Here is a 16,772-nt window from a genome sequence, read left to right on the forward strand (position 1 = left end):
GAAAGCCCCTGAGTGTGATCCATATTTCCCATTCTCTGTTATAGATGTTTTGAGCATTTAGAAACTTCTCTGTGCCCGAAGGCCTCCAACTATCAATCTACTCCTGGATTCATTCATGAAAGTGACGATGACAAAGCGGCCCGTTCTACGCAGGTCTCTGTGGGGGACAGGCATGGGAAGCCCACCGTCTGTTGATCTCACTTCAGAGGACGTGGGTTGGAGAGACTCCTCACCTTTCTTTTAAGGCATAAATATAAATCACAAGAACCTCTTCTTCTTTAATTATGTATCAGCGTATTGTACCTGAATACCCAATGAGAGTTTCATGGGTCTAAAGTTACGGCCTGCTCAGAGCCGTTTTACCCCAGTGTTTTCTTCTTATTATTTTCATCCAAGTGTGTGTGTGTGTATGGTTGGGAGGGGGAGGGGCAGAGCTCAAGCTGAGGGAAACACCCTGAGTTAAGCATTTTGCTCAAACAGGAATATAGTACACGTGTTGCTGAGCAGGTAACAGAGGCTTCATTTTTTTTTTTAAAAGACGTCAGTTTTAGGATTTAGGAAGGGTGCGGTTTGGGGAATTCTCTCCTTGTCAGCGTCCGTGGAAGAACCTGAAGCTTATTTTATTATCAGTGTCGCCTCCTATCGGATGATTTTATATGAAGGCATTCCTGCAGGCCGATGTTGTTCGGACCTCCATGCAAATGAGCTCTACAGAACAAGAAGGTACATGACGTTCTGCAGCTTATACCAACAACAAAGCCGTTGATCACAATAGTCAATACAGATGCAGGTTCTTGACAGATTTATGGCTGAAAACCCTTAGAGTTCTTGGCAGGCCTACAGAGCTCTGTAACAATTTGTGTGATTATAATATTTTGTTGCCCCATGTTGCTACCATTGGTGCATTCCTTTACATGAATTTCAAACGATTAGCTAGTTACACAGGCTGAAGATGAAAGTCACAGATGCATTTTGGAAGTGTGTTGTACTTTAATAGTACAATAAACCAAAACAGCTACAGTACAACAAAGACCAGTCAATGAATCAAAGAGCTAACAGGCTAATATATTATGACAGGAGATCTGTCTGGATTTGCTGGTGGGTGGGGTGAGTCACCAATTTCAACTCTGCCCCCCACCCTTCCCCTACAATACGAAACAGCCTGGAATATTGTCCCTTCCCCCCTTCTCTTCCACGGTTGGAATGAGAAACAGCTACGCTGTCAGACGAAGTGTCTCGGAGTAGGATGGTCCCTGTCTTTGACTGGGTGCCCAACACCTCTAGGCCCTGCATCAGGTAAATGACAGCCTGCTCAGGGGTGTGCCAGACAGTGGCTGCCATTTCTCCTATTGCTCAACCAGAGGAATTGCAGACAAACCCATAATTTGCAATCATGAGCTCAAGGGCTATATTTTTTACTGCTTCCCTCCTCGGTAAAGGCAGATGGGTTAAGACGGGCAGCGAGAGAGCGCACACTTGATTACAGGTTTACAAATTAGATGTAAACCGAATCCCACAATGAACTCCAGGTGACAGGAAAAAGGACCCTGTCAGTCCAGCACAAGGAAAGCGATCCTGTTCCAGTCAGTCTCTTTCCTTAATGGGCTGTCTGTTATTGTAAGAAGATATTTAAAACTCCGTCCTGACATTTTAGATCGCCGAGTGTAACTGAACTGTAGGCAGAAGCCAGGGTAGGGATTCAGAACAACTTTTATCTCTCTTCTGAAGTCTGAAGCGCCCATCCTGCTCTCTAGGAAGAAAGTGGACAAGTCCCACTTGTAGAACATCCGCGACTGGTTCTCATGTCTTTTAGGAAGTTCCAGAATACGTTCTGTGAAAGAAACCCGCGTTGGAGTGTATGTGTTGGATTAGGTTTCCTGCAGGAAACATCGTTCTGAACTCCAAACAAAGTGTTTTTCTTTTAGGGTTTTCTTGAACAATTTCATTGACCCCTTGTTACTAGATGAGTAGAGCTTTCATGATCTCCCCAGATATGATTTATGATTTTATTTTTTAATTTATGTTAACTTGCGTGGTTGGTTACTCTTGTAGGGAGTGCACCAGAGACCAAGTAATGCCAGTGACCAAGCTTTTATGCCTGTATGTACATAAGTTTTTTATTTCAACTATGCAGTTTCCTGATACACAGGAAGAATTTGCACTTTTGCACTTTCTGGTTCCCTCTACTGGAGCAGGTAGTTATGGAATCAACATTTTTGACGACCCAGTTTTGGTAAGACATCAAAACTGTTTGTCTCCAATCCAAAACGTTTCCAAAATTGCAAGTAAAAATGTGCCATAGGTTTTTTCTGTTTTGTTTCCAATCATATCTTGTGTAGTTCCAATTCACAAAGTTTCCAAGTGTCTTTATAATTACAAAGCAAAAGCAAGTCCTGGCATTGCACTTTATTGTGTTCTGAGTTCTCTTATTCATCTGTGTTCAGATACATTTCAGATATCAGCCCTTTGGCCAAAATATTAGTAGCTCCTACCAATCAAAAATGCTCCACCTGTGGATGTGGCAAGCATTCCACAGTTCTTAAATAGTCCAGCTCAGTGCTATCCCTTTCCTCGAGAAGGATTGTCTTTAGTGGAGGCTATGATTAGGTAAATTGCAAGTGAGTCTGAACTGTGTCGTCACACAGTTTCACTAGTTTTTGATAGGACAAAGATACAGTATGGGGATTGTTCTGACCAGAGAATGAGACAGAAGTCTCCTCAACCCCAACCACATGGTGTTTGCCACAGACGGAGTCAAGTTTTAAAGTGCTGCTTTCAAAGCAGTTCGAGCAGTAGGCAGGAACCTTTTATTAAAGCAAGACATTGTAGACTTGAGCAAGAAAAGGATCCGTGCAAACAGAAGTAGTATGAATCCGGAACTGTTGCTGACAAAGTCTGAGCTTAAGCAAATAATGGAAGATGAACTCATGCAGGCATTTCAGACATTAACTGGGATCTCACCCGAGTAAGGGCAGGGATTTGTTTGCAGTGACTGTGGCATTAGACTACCTAGAAGAGGTATTCAGAAAGGTGGTCAAACAACTTTTTCCAATCTGGCTTTTTCCTGGACCTGGTAGACCAAATAAGATGTACGCCGACAAAGCTCTGTATAAAATATCAATGAGGATGACTCATTTTGAGTTTAGTGTCAATCGTAGTTGCAAATGCCAAGCCCATTATAGCCCAATCCTTCAGGGAGACGCTAAGTCTGTCTCTGGCGCACAGAGATGGCTCGGCTTTAAAGGGGAAATAACCCATTAGTATTGGCTGTGTATACGTTACAGGAGGCGTTAATCTTTAATGTATTTCTAAAAACAGATGTTTTACATGTAAACAGGAACGATAACCTGGAACAATACAGCTGAGGCCAAGTGGCAAAAAAAAGAAGCAAATATATTGTTTTCCCCGGGGAGTTCATTAACAAGACCTTTTTCAGGCACCCAGGTTCTAGTTGTTGTCGTAAGTGCAGTGCATGGTTTGTTTGGATATTCAGAAACGCATGTCACATCGGTAGACTTCCTGCTGGAGAGAACGTACCCCCGTGAGGTTGCTGGGGCTTGGCACCTGTTGGTTTTTTTGGGGGTTTGTGTTTCATGGACATTCTGGCCTTGTAAGTCTCTATGACCTTACAGTCCAGCCCCAGCTCCATTCCCCACCTCTGGCGGTTTTCTCTGTTGAAGCGTCAGGAAGGAGTTCTCTTCTTTGGTCATTATTGGAGAATGATGCTTGTTTTGGTCCATGGGTTCACTCTCTCCTCTTTCCTCGGCCTCATTCTCCTGGAAGTCCGGAAGTCGTCATGCATCAAGCAAGTGGCTGGTCTGGCTGAAACAGGATAACAAGAGAAGATTTAAATTGCAGGGAAGTGTCTGATCAAGTGAATCTGGTGAACTAGGGAGCACCTAAAGGGAGTCACTGGCCAAGGGCACCATCTTGCTGTAGACTCTCCAGTAGAGTCTCCAGTAACCTCAGTACAGCTTAGAGCTCTAAACTCCAAACCAGATGGTCGTGGGATTCAAAGGTGAGGTGAGGCTGTGCTGCTGTACCCTGAGCAAGGTACCTCAGTCAGTAAGTTCTTCTGTATAAATCGGAACCTGGCAAAAGTTAAATGAAAGTATGCTGATATTTCAACATTTCCTTATTTTTAAATCATGATTGTTTGAGGAGAACATGAAAAGACTGATCACTGAACATTGCTTAGTACTGAAAATACGCACACAATAAATGACTATTAATTTCTCATGAGTCCTCAGACAGTCACTGGAAACATATTATCACATCAGTTCTTGGCCTGTTTGTCGAGTTGGCAAAATGTATAAATCAGTATGTTCCAGGTTGTGATTGTAAACAAAAAAATGGTCCTAGCTGAATTATCTGGTTAAAACAAAAACACCAAACAAAAGGGTTTTGTACCCAGAAGCAGAACACTTCACTTGATCTGCAGTGGTTTGTGGTTGGTTGTGGAGGGGCATCACTGTGCTGAGACTGCAGCATGGATGAGGGCTTTTGTATTCTCTATTGCCGAAGAGTGTGAGTACAATATTCCTACTCCTGGAACACAACAGGAACTGTCACGTGTAACACTAGATGGGAGCAATTAATTCTGTGTAATCCAAGGGTGAAAAGTCAAATCTGGACATGTTCTAAGCAATTGCAATGAGGAAGCAGAAACCAAGCTTTCAAACATCAGCGGGTATGAGGCAGCTATTAGAATTTTCTCCTCTGTTCTAATTTTAGTTCTGGACATGTCTGAGATGCCCAGAAAGAGAAGCCCTTTGTGGGTCCTCCCACTCATCAGAAGCAGCCTAGCTGCATCACTGGGAGCCTTGGCTATTAAGAAAGAGAAGCCTCAGTGGCCCAGCCTGTACTGTGAGTGTGTGAAGGAGCTAGCCGGTCTTTACTTGGCTCGCGCATCCCTCTGTGCAGCAGGGCAGACCTACGGCAAGCCGGAGGTGGAATGAAAGGACCTTGCTCGTCTTGGCAAGTGGCAGAGCTGTCTGGTAGGAGCAGCAAAGCAGCAAGGCTGGAGGGTGAGTGGAGTGGCCGGAGCAGCCTGAAGGCATTCCTGGATGTGTCAGCAAAACCAACAGGACTATAATCAGTGAACAGCAGCCCTGATCACAGGGAGGACAGACCACCTGCTTCTCTCCCCCACATTTTTGTCGTGTTTATGTAGGAAACGAGAGGGCTGCTATTTCTGGGCCGTTCATAAACTTGGTCCTAAAGTTCCTTCTCCCCACCCGGCCAGCCCGCCTTCCGGTCCTCAGTGATGTCATTACGCTCCGACTTCTTGCCATTCTTTTCCTGCAGCTCTGGTCTGACCAGACTCAGGTCGTTCCGCTGACCTCTGTGGCGTCTCCCGGGCGACAGATACAGCGCTGGTTGTTTTGAACCTCGTGTGTCAAGATGTGGACCTTGAGGGGTACCAGTCCTGCAAGTTTCCTGAGTCTTGTTGAGCCCTCACCAGCCTGGGACCCTGACTTGAGTGCACAAATCAATCCCTGACATTTCAACATTTTCACAGGCACATTATTTTCAGGGTAGCGCATGAAAAAGTGCGCATTTTGGCGGTGTGACCGTATAACTTCAAGCGGGTGGGTTTCACGGATATCTCCAATCGAAACGTTTTTCACCTCCACGTTGTCTGAAGTAACAACATTAAATATGAAAAGGGGAAAGCACGGCTAATGGGTCATTGAGCAACACGAGTTCCTCCGAACAAAAAAAAAAAAGCTGTTTTAGATGCGAATTACACCTACACACAATACAGCAGTCTCTGTTTACAAGACAAAGGCAGGAGGGAAAAGCCAATAACCAGCAGAACGGCAAACATTTTAAGCTCTGCTTCGGTTCATGTTGGTAAAGAACGGGGTGCTTTGATGGGGCCCCTAATAAGAGCACAAACGTGGCCTCCCTGAAATATTCCTAAACCAGTGGAAGTCTCATTTTCAGTCTCCCTTGCACTCTGACTGAGCCAAATGGCTTTCTTGTACCGCTGACATTTTTTTTTTCTCCCTCCTGCTCTCATTAATCGTCACAGAGGTGTCCGTGGGTGAGAAGCAGGGGCTGTAGTTCAGAGAACACCCCCCCCCCTCCTCGCCCCCTCCTCTTTTCCCTGCTGCTGTGGCGGAACACGAACACAAAGGGAGAATAGCAACCAGGACTCGAGTTCATAGATCTGTGTGGGCGTAGGAAATTCCCTTAACGTGAGACAGCCTGGGACAGACGCTGAGATTGGCTTCTCTATCCATTTCTATTAGGCATGCTAGCCTTGTGCCTGTGTGTGTACTATGTCAAATAGCAATTACAGGCAGAAACAGAGGCTCTCCTGAAAGACTGCCCTGGTGCTGGCTCTTTGAGGGGGCCTCGAGTTGTGATTGAAGAGGCTGACACGGAAGTCTCCCCTTTCCGCCAGTGGCCTTTTCCCGCACAGCAATGTCTCCCTTTTTTTCCTTAACCTTTCTTAAAGGCCAGCTCTGGTCCTGCTGCAGCGGCCGGAGAGACTGCTTCTCCGGGAGAAAGACCGCGGCCGGTGGGAGCCACGAGACTCGTGTGACTCATCGCTTCGCATCCGGCGCTGTTGACTTTTAAACGAGGAAAAGGGAAATGTATTTGTTTTTCGGTATCGATTTCTTCCCCCTCCTCCTTACACCTACCCCACACGCTCCCCCCCACCCCCTCCCTCACTTTTCTATCGATTGAGGCGTTAAATGAAATGTTGTCGGCACAAATTACCAGGCAGATGGTATTTTTTTCCTCCTAATGCTGTGAAGTCTTTGTCGAATGCCAGGTAATTTCCCCGTCCAGAGTTGATGTCGTTGGCTTTTCAGCAAACAAGTTTAGCGGATGGGCGCCATTCGTCATGTGTCAGTCGTGAGCTTTGCATTAGACGTGCCTTGTCCTCGAATGTGGCTTTTGCGTGGGGGGGGATTTATTTCAGAAACCCGCCAGATAGCCCTGCTGCCCCGGCGTGTAACTACAGGGTTAGCAGGACAGGTAATGAGAAACAGGCTCAGTGGCTTGGGTCTTCTCGAGTGGCGTTGTGTTGTTCACCCAGGGTGTCTGCTGTCATTCAAACACAGAACAAACAAGGTTGAACTCACAGGAAAAATCCTTTGCCCAATCCCTTTCTTGAACGCTACAATGCCACAAATGAACATATCTAAGGGATCCGTTACCTGGGTGCATTTGTTGAAGATGATTTCATGTGAGTGACAGGCCACTACTGTAATATAATTACTGCGTAATAATACTACTAGGAGTTCTAATTAAATAAGCTCAACATACATTGAAGTTAAAGCAAAGACTTCCCGGCAGCCTGGTATCTGTTACTCAACCTTAAGGAATGCTACAGACTTCGAATGTGCGTGACAACGTTTGTAAAACAAATTCTCAGTTTCTGCGAAAACAATTAGACGAATACTTTTGCGCGATGCACATCTTATTCACTCTCATTATTTACTGCCTTGGACCGGGGACAAGTAAGCGGTAATGTACTGACACCGCTTCGGGCGCTGTGCAGCTTTGAACTGCAAAGGGCTGCTTACTCAGAGCAGAAAGCACACCCGTGTGTTGGAAATAAACTGTGCCATCCTGCAGGACTGGCCACATATAAACCCAGGTGTGTGAAGAAGGTAAGATCAGACAGTAATCATAAGCACCTAAGTGCAATTAAACTACCTTTAAGTCCATATGTGTTAAATCTAAAGATTCACCCCTTATGTCCAGCGCGTGATCACAGGGCTTCAAAACTGCGTGCAAAAAGCATCCATGTCGAAAGAAGAAAACTCGAGTGACAACTACCCGGGTGTTATGTACAGAAAAGATGACACGTGTTTGTAGTTCAACAATTTATTTGGAAAAGAAATGCAGCAGCAGAAGCAGTGCCGGATTTCCCAGTAGGCACAGTAGGCACAGGGCCTAGGGCCTATGAAATTGTTAGGGCCTACGAAGGAGGGAAACAGTAGTGACTGACGAAAAACGAGCTGAAACAACATGCTTGCGGTCGACTCTCGGTGCTCCAGATCAATAATCCTACACTATCTAGCGGCTGTTCTAGAAACTAGAAGTTTTGAAGTGATGGTCACTCGACTCGCTCCGTCAATCATGAGGTTTAACATCAGAAGAGTTTAAAGTGCATCATGTCAGTCGACATCATTCAATTGGCGTTTCCCCCTCTTTTTACACATTTCGGAGTGAAAGTGCCCAGGGCCTACGAACACCTAAATCCAGCCCTGGGCCTTCAGCAGTCATCCCTGGGCGCCATGGCGACGGGTTAAATGTGCAATGGACGCCCTGTTGTAACTAATACAGCAGCTGCTGAAAACAGGGAACACCGAGGCCATAACAATAGGCAGGAAGAACGAATGTTTTGATCAAATACATCTTATCATTAATGTGGGAAGTGGCACAAGTGGTACATTTACTCAAAACATGCATATTCATTGGTGAATCTTTTACCAACAGATGGAGTTGAAGCTCACTTTTGCAATGAAGTCGATGATGTTGGATGCATTGTTTGGGGATAATGTTTTATGAATGCACCTCACCTGAAACCTGGCTGCTTTTTATTTTGCGTTTCCCGTTAGCTTTTAGCTTCAGTGTCACTGGTGTCCATGTTGTACCGATTAAAACTACGGTCAGTAAATTGGTATCAAAGATGTTTTTGACTGACAGGACTAGGAGTTGTACCTGGTCATGTCTTGGCACGCATTAATTGGTGACACAAACCTTCTTAGTGAGAGATTTTCTCCCCATTCCCTCCTCTCTCACTCGGGTCTCTGAGAATGAATTACAACAACCTCATTAGGTGGAAATCAAATATTTATGTGACAGTTAACCTGCAACAGTCATGTTAAAAAAAATAGTTCTGGCAGAACCGCTGTTGCTGTAACCATTATTAACCATGCATTTTATTATTTTAATGAACTTTTCTCATTCCTGCAGATTTGAAATAATTGGGAGAATGATTAGTCACTCTACTGTGTACAGACTCCTAGAGACCAAGTTGCTTGCTGTGCAAATACGTTCTTTAAGGTCCCTGCGTGGTCACAGTCAGAGGTGTGTAGCCTTCTCCACAGCTCTGCATGAACAGAAAATGAAAATTGAAATCAAAGTTGGTCTGTAAGCTGTTCGTGATCGTAATAATCAATACATATTTGCAGGGTAAGATAACATCAAATCTAAAATTAAATTACATGTTCATTCATTGTTTATTGCACATCCATAACAATTGATGAAAACATTTTTCAAATACACCCCTGAAAGACATTTGCAAATGATGGTATTGTGCCGTCGTCTACAGTATGTCAATTTGTGGGTTAAATATGGTTGTGGGCCTAAGAAGAAGATTTGGTAAAGTAAGACAGCCACTAAACAAGCCAGAAATGCCAGCTTGCCTCTTCATACAGTGGAGAAGAACACTATACCCCACCTCAGGTATCTGAGACAGAATTCATCTTTACAGCATGAACAATAGCCACATCATTCTGCCTAAAGTCCTCTGATCCCTTGCAGGAAACTACACAGACAAGATGTTGCCTTAATAATCTTGAAAAGAACAAGTGATTCACAGTTAGCTGGGTTCTAACAGCAAGCTCAAGAGGCTGTTGCAGTTTTTTGCTTAAAAATCATGACTGTGTGCATTTTCTTAGCTTTACGAGTAAGGAATTTGGCTTTTTGTTTTGGCTTTGAACATGCCTGACAAAGGTTTTAAATTTTCTATTCTATAGAAAGACCTCAATCGTATGTTGCCAGATCTCCTCTCTTGAATGTTTCCCTTGTTGCGTTTGTTTTGATCAAAGTGTACAAGTTGATGCAGTTGCTTCAGGAAAGTTACGCATTTGCATTCCGCATTGAGGTCCTCATTCTGATTAGTCAACTTCTGGTTTGTCAAGTGCCTGGGAATGGTGTGGTTTTGCTAAAAGAAACTGTTACCATGCATACAAACACAAAACGAAAATGAGTGTTTTATGCGTTTGTGCATGGGTTGTGCCAAATTGTATCTGTGGTCAACTGGTGCACTTTACTGCAATCAGCAACACTTTGGATTAGTTTTGCATACATAAATGAGGGGTTTGTAGTGTAGTGGGTGAGCCTCTGAGCTCATGGCTGGCAGGTTGTGTGTTCGAGTCCCTGCTGCAATTATTGCTGCTGTGCCTTGAGTGAGGCTCACTACCCTAGGTGCTCCAGTCCTCCTAGCTGTAGGAGTGGGGACCAGCAGTGCTGGGGGGGTCATTCCTCTTATGAACCAGTGTCCCATCCAGGGGGAGAGAATCTTGGACTTTCTAGTCTGCTTTGTACTACAGAGACCATAAACAGCGAAATAAATGATCTTGACAGAAAAGCTCCAACAGAAATGGGGTTAATATTCACCAGCAGACGAGGTGTACATCACACTACGCTGTCACGTGATTCACGATTATCCACATTTTCTTTGTAAGCTCTCTCCCCATGGGCTCTTAAAACCTGCTACTCAACCCGCTGCTTACAACTACACTGTGGAGCCTTTGAACCACAGCTCCCTCTGCTAATGCCCCTCTCTTGTGTCACTGGGAGATACGGGCACTAGCTTTTACAACGCCATTCTTTGCTACAGCTCCTGTATCCCTAGGTCATCTTTCACAGCAGAGTCTTACTGGGATGCAGTTGTCTTTTTAGACATTCTTTCTGCTAAAGGGCTCTTATCAGCACCCAGCCTAGACAAAGCATTCCTGGGCAATACTGACTTGTGTGTGCCTTATAAACAAATGGAAATGTAAATAACCCATTAATTTGAAGTAGGCAATTGCGACAAGTAATGTCACTCTTAATTCTAAAACATTGAAACAGAAACTTCATTTCAAGGTCCTCTGTATCTGGCACCAGGGCAGATCCCTGTGTGAGAGGGTGGATTTTGCCCTTTCCTGCACAAGGCTGGGGGCTACAAATCTTATCTTTGCTCCTGGGGAACCTGCAGGGCAGTCTTAGAGCAAAACCGTAGTACGCTCCAAAACGGAGATCAGACAACTGATACTGTTAACATGCTGCACAATCCTCTTAAAGGAAAGGCTGTTTGATACATGGCTTGAGAAAAAGTGTCTTATGGAGAGGTGCTTGAACCTTCAGGACAATAGTGCCTGTCAGATGCAGACATCGATGAAGTCGTAGGGAAGTCAGTGTTGTCTGGGAAAAGTGAGTTCCAGACACCACTGAAACTCTTATTCCACTGAACAAACCCTGCGGCTCAGAGGTTACGAGAGCCGTCATGATGCTGGTCTGCACAGTTGTTCACAGCGCTGATTGCCAGTAAATGGATTCTCGTGGATTGAAGGGCGACTTTGAGGAAAACGTGTTCTTCAGAAGAGTTTTATAATTTTCCCACTGGTTTTCTGCTCTACGCCTGGATTCCGGTTTTTATTTATTTAAGAAACCCAGCAGCTTGCTCGCTGTTTTCATTCTTCAGAGTGTGACATCCCTCGCCTAATTTAATATTCTTGACTTCCCTTGAAGATTTGTCAAGCTGGCTGTTTCAGAGTAAAATTTAGGAAAGCAATCCAGGAGATTGGGTATTGATTGAGAAGCTGAGGTTTTAAAAAAAAAAAACACTGTATAGGCCTACATCTCCATCAAAGACAGAAGTACATGGAGTGGATTAGAAGAAACATATACTAGACAGACCTGCTCAGAGAACTGGAAAATAACACAAGCAACAATTTAAATACATTTCAAGAACATATATGTATTAAATGACAGGAGTGTAAAATGAAACACCACTCAGGTTGTTTAAATCTCTCATGAATCCATGTCCCCTGTGACAGGGTGATCTGAGGCTGGGCTTGTCCCGTGAGTCTGCCGTAGCAGAAAGTTGCTTGTAAACTTCTGGTAGAAGTGCTGTGAATCAAAGGCGCTGTGACTCGCGCGTTTGATGCGTGCTTGTCACTTCCCCGAGGTGACAGAAAAGGAATGAAAGTTTTTAGGGTGTTCTGTCGCAGGATGAAACGACATGAAAGCGCTGCCTCGCGACAGGGGGGCATGGAGTTCCTGAACATTTTTTCCTGTGTTTCCCATTTCCCCATGTAAATTTTCTGGGATCAGGGCCCTCCATTTCCACTTGCACACTGTGCTTCGATTTTGAGTTTACACATAGCAAACGGACTGTATAAAACCCTTTATACAGCTGCACTGACTTAATCAAACCTTTGTACTGTGACTTTTCTAAGAGCTGAACCTTCAGAACACCAGGGGCGTGTGTGCACTGGCTTAGGAGCCTCAAGTGCTCTTGGTTCCATTGTGACAGTGCTGGTCGTGTGCACCGTGACCTGATCCCAGGGAAATCTTTGTTTCTAGGTGAAAATAAAAACTTGTGAGCTGAGTTGCTGCATGCTCCTTTGCGCTCATGAAAAGGGAACTCAACGGAAAAATCTGCATGTGGGGCAATTAAGTGAATTTAGGGGGTGTTACCAACTAGTTTTCGTTTTTTTTTTTCCTTTCTGTTCCTGACATCTGCTTTTGACCAAGATCCATTATTAGAGCCTGAGCTCAGCTTGCTTTCTTAATAAGGCAAGCTGGATCCAACCCTTAAGCAACCTGTCTCCATCAAAGTACATAGTTTAGACAGCAGAGAGCCACTTGGCACTGTGCACATTGGGAACCTGGAAGAATTCTGAAGCAGGATTTATCGCCGCCAACCACAAATAATCATATGTTGCATGACCGCACCTCGTTCTCCCTTAAAAGAAATTGCAGACATGCACATGCAGCACACAAAAACAATTACAAAGTATCTTCTCCAGAATTGTTCCATTATTATGGGGGTGGGAGGGAACCTTTCGGCAACATCACATTAAAGCAGTTCTTTTTAATCATCTTTCAGAAATACACTTTCTTAGGAAGCATGGAGCTCTTTGATGCATGTTAGGAAAGGTTATTTTTGTCAGTGTGCAACATCCATGGTAGCCATTCAAACCTTTGGCTTGTCCTTAATTCCAGTGGTTCTGTTTAGTTTGCAAAACTGCACCATTTCCGCTTGAAGGCTTTTAATGCTATAAAACCCCCACAGATTGCATCCCGACATGTAACACAAACAGCAAAGCCTCACCCAAAATGTGCTTGTGTAAATGGAATGAAATTTACTTCTGTACCAAACGGGGGGAAGGGACCATACATAAAAACGGACCGTTCTGCGCTTTTTAAAATGCAGCCATAAATGATAACAGTTTGCATTGTTTTTATTTTCTGAAGAGGTTCTTGTGATTAAGTTATGTTCAACGAGTTTAAAGACACTGATTAGAAGGCGATACGCTGGAGAAGGATGCTTCGGGAATCACGCCTGGGCGGATTTTCAGCGTAAGGACAGACGATAGAGGTAGAAGTGAAGAGGGGTTGGGTCTCCAGCTCTAGGACCACAAAGCCTCGACTGAGGTGACGCATCTGCCGAGAAGCAGCTGAACGAAGACGTGCTTCTGTGTTGTCCGAGCAGCGGCGCGGTATCGCCAGTGGATCAGGGACGGGGTGTGTGAAGCAGAGCTTTTTTACTTGTCTTGTCACCCTGCAGCTCCCCGCTGGCAGCCCCACTAGAGCTCAGCAGGTCTGAGCCTGGTCAGTACCTGGATGGGAGACTCCTGGGAAAGCTAAGGCTGCTGCTGGAAGAGGTGTTAATGGGGCCAGCAGGGGGCGCTCACCCTGCAGTCTGTGTGGGTCCTAAGGTACCAGTCTAGTGACGGGGACACTATACTGTAAACAGGTGCCTTAGATGAGACGTAAAACCGAGGTCCTGACCCTCTGTGGTCATTAAAAAGCCCAGGGCGTTTCTCGAAAAGAGTAGGGGTGTTACCCCAGTGTCCTGGCCAAATTTCCCCCTGGCCTTTACCAATCATGGCCTCCTAATAATCCCCATCTCTGAACTGGCTTCATCACTCTGCTCTCCTCCCCTCTGAGAGCTGATGTGTGGGGAGTGTAGTAGCGCACTATGGCTGCCGTCTCATCATCCAGGTGGGGGTACACACTGGTGGTGGTGGAGGGGATCCCTATTAAATGTAAAGCGCTTTGAGTGGAGTGTCCAGAAAAGCGCTCTATATGTAAGCAATTATTAAATATTATTATAACTGCCTGGGGCCACACTGCTGATGAAGTCGCGTGGTTGCAGTCCGGCCGTGTGGTGTGGTGTGGTGTGGTGCTCTGCTCTGCGCGGCTCTGCCCCCTAGATCAAACAAAAATAGAACAGATGTAAAGCCGGTCCCCCGATGGAGACTGAGCCGCGCGAGGGGAGAGGAGAGCCGAGCTGTCAGCGGGACAGAGCGAGTGGCAGGCAGTTTCTGACGGCTCCTGCGATACGGCCCAGAAGGATGTCTGAGCTGATGTGACAGATGACAACCAGAGGGTCTTGGGTGACATTTTAGTCAGGCTTTCGTGCAAGTAAAGGGAAGATTTACTTTCAAAGTAGAGACACGCTCTTTTAGGACTTGAGGAAGTGATTTGTCAATGCAGAAATCTGCCCTGCAAGGTGACTGCATGCATCAAAGTCCTTCATATTTCTGCTTTCATTTATTTAGCCTGCATTTCGTAGTTCACCTGTAGATTTTCCGGGAATGATCCTGTAGATTTTTGGCAGCAGACAGATGTCACTGAGATCTTTCAATTGATGAGTTACCTTCATCTGCGGCCACAATGTCACTAAAACCATGCTTTTGTCCGAGGCATCAACATGGTCTGTTTTTTGTCATTTTCTTGGAGACATCGTGCAAGTCATTGAGGAGCCATTGTCTGCCATTGTCCCTGTCCGTGTCCCAATAATTCATCTGTCTCTGCTTTGGTCCTCTGTGGCTCTGCACCATGCTTCTGTCTATGCATCCATCCAATAATCCATCCATCAGCAATGTTGTGGATCAGTGTTCTGTGGATCAATGTGGATCTGATGAGAGATGATTCCTGGAATTGCCTTGGAAAAAGCTTCATGGTTATGTGTTCCAGGTTTTCCTGGATATGACATTTGGAGCTGGGGGCCATTCCAGGGCAATCCTGCAGGACGTACCGGGAATCACCATTTATGCTCTGGACAGGGACCCAGTGGCGTACCAGCTAGCTCAGCAGCTATCAAGTCAGCATCCGTAAGTACGATGACCTGTCTGAGTCTCAGGGGTGCAGAAACTTGCGTCTTCGTTCCACTGTATCACTTGCTGTTCTGAAACAACTGGGATGGTGGCCATCACTGCTACAGGACAAATGTACAGTAGTTGCAGTGGGGCAGTGGAGGGGTAAATGCGAGCTACACAGGCTTGTTCAGCAATTTCCTGGTACAACAGCTGCCGGATGTGGAAATCCAAAGCTTGGGATGAGGTTCCTGTAGAAAAGTTGCAAAGGTACATCACTACGGGGGCAATCAAAGTAATTCTGAGAGGAGTAAGGTTGTGATATGGGAGAGTGAGCCAGCTTCAGCTAAAGATCACACCCTGACTGGCAGATCTTCAAGAAGGCTTGTTATCACATTGCCAAAAGGCCCAGACTGCCTGGCAAGCTTGCAGCTCTCTGCTTCGGTCCCCTGTGGTTCTGCACCAGGGATGTGCAGAATCGAGTATACTAGAAAAGTTATCAGTCTTCAATGCTCACATAAAGGCTACAGCAGTCATCCGGAACTGAGATGTAGTCACGGAAGATTTAAATGCATTGACTTTCTCTACCCGATAATTCGAGGCAAAAGAAGGGGTAGGTGGACAGAAACAAATTGTGCTTAGCTGCCTTCATTTTTTTTTTTAAATCCTAGGAGGTATGTTGATGGAGAAGGTATCTTTCTTGGCTTGTATTCAATAATGGATTCACACCACACCACAAGAAAACCATTATCACATTAAAAATTCCACAACTGAGCCCCACTCCAAGCAATCCATCTGCATTTACATGGAGAGAACCTCTCCAACACCCATCGCCGTGGGGCTACCCATATCTCACCTGTCAAGACTGCCCACACAAGGAAGATCCTGCGCACAGGCAATACCCCATTAGTTCAGAGATGAGGAAGAGCAGCATTAAGAGTTAAGGAGCAGAGGCAGGCACTTCGGGCTTCAGGTTTGCTCTGTTTAATAAGCCGAGCGAGAGAGAGAGGTAGCGCAAGAGAGAGACAGAAAATGAGATGTTAGGGTTCCTAATTCTGCTGCGTGGGCAAGGAATCCTTTGACGTTGATTCTGGGGAAGCCTCCGTCCTGGGAATCGCTCACGCACACACACAGAATACAGCAGACACAGTTCTGTCAGCAGCGCTATACCCTACCAGTAAACCCTTTGACACCCACTCAAAGCAAGAGAGGGGAAGCGCTGGAGAAGCCTTAGCAATTAGCCAGTATTATTGGATGGCAGTATAAAAAGGCAGAGGAGCCTACACAGTGCCTACACAAGTAAGGGTTGGCGTGCTTTCTTCTTCTTTTCTAATGCTCCTGTGCTTTACAAGAAAGTACAGCCTGGAAGCGAAAGATTAATAAGGATATTAGTCCAAAACTTCTTGCAGTACTGTGGTGATCTGGAGAAAGCTGCTCAGAACAGCTCCTTCTGAGCACCTGCAAGGCTCTTGTGGGACTGTTTAGCCTGGAGCTCTGTACTACAGTGATATCATTATATTTCTGAATAAATGGCAATAATGCATTTCATCATGTCCCAAAAGGTCACAGGTATGAGACCTTGGGTGCTCTATGGAGAGTCCTGAGGCTGCCAGTAATAGTTTTGGTGGTCCGCCTATCAGTAGACATGAGATAACATTGGCTTTACTGGAGGGTCTCTTTTTTTATTTCAACACCCTGAACTCATAG

At 45.3% G+C, this 16,772-nt stretch overlaps 1 protein-coding gene across 1 annotated transcript in view; it reads left to right on the forward strand.

The window, feature by feature from the left end:
• mettl15 (methyltransferase 15, mitochondrial 12S rRNA N4-cytidine) overlaps positions 1-16,772 on the forward strand; it is a 103,918-nt gene that overhangs the window by 45,836 nt on the left and 41,310 nt on the right. Inside the window, exon 3 of the mRNA XM_069181528.1 lies at positions 14,947-15,083. Coding sequence (XP_069037629.1) covers positions 14,947-15,083 — 137 coding nt within the window. The remainder of the gene's footprint in view (positions 1-14,946; positions 15,084-16,772) is intronic.

The sequence above is a fragment of the Lepisosteus oculatus genome, chromosome 21, assembly GCF_040954835.1.
Source record: "Lepisosteus oculatus isolate fLepOcu1 chromosome 21, fLepOcu1.hap2, whole genome shotgun sequence".
NCBI lineage: Eukaryota > Metazoa > Chordata > Actinopteri > Semionotiformes > Lepisosteidae > Lepisosteus > Lepisosteus oculatus.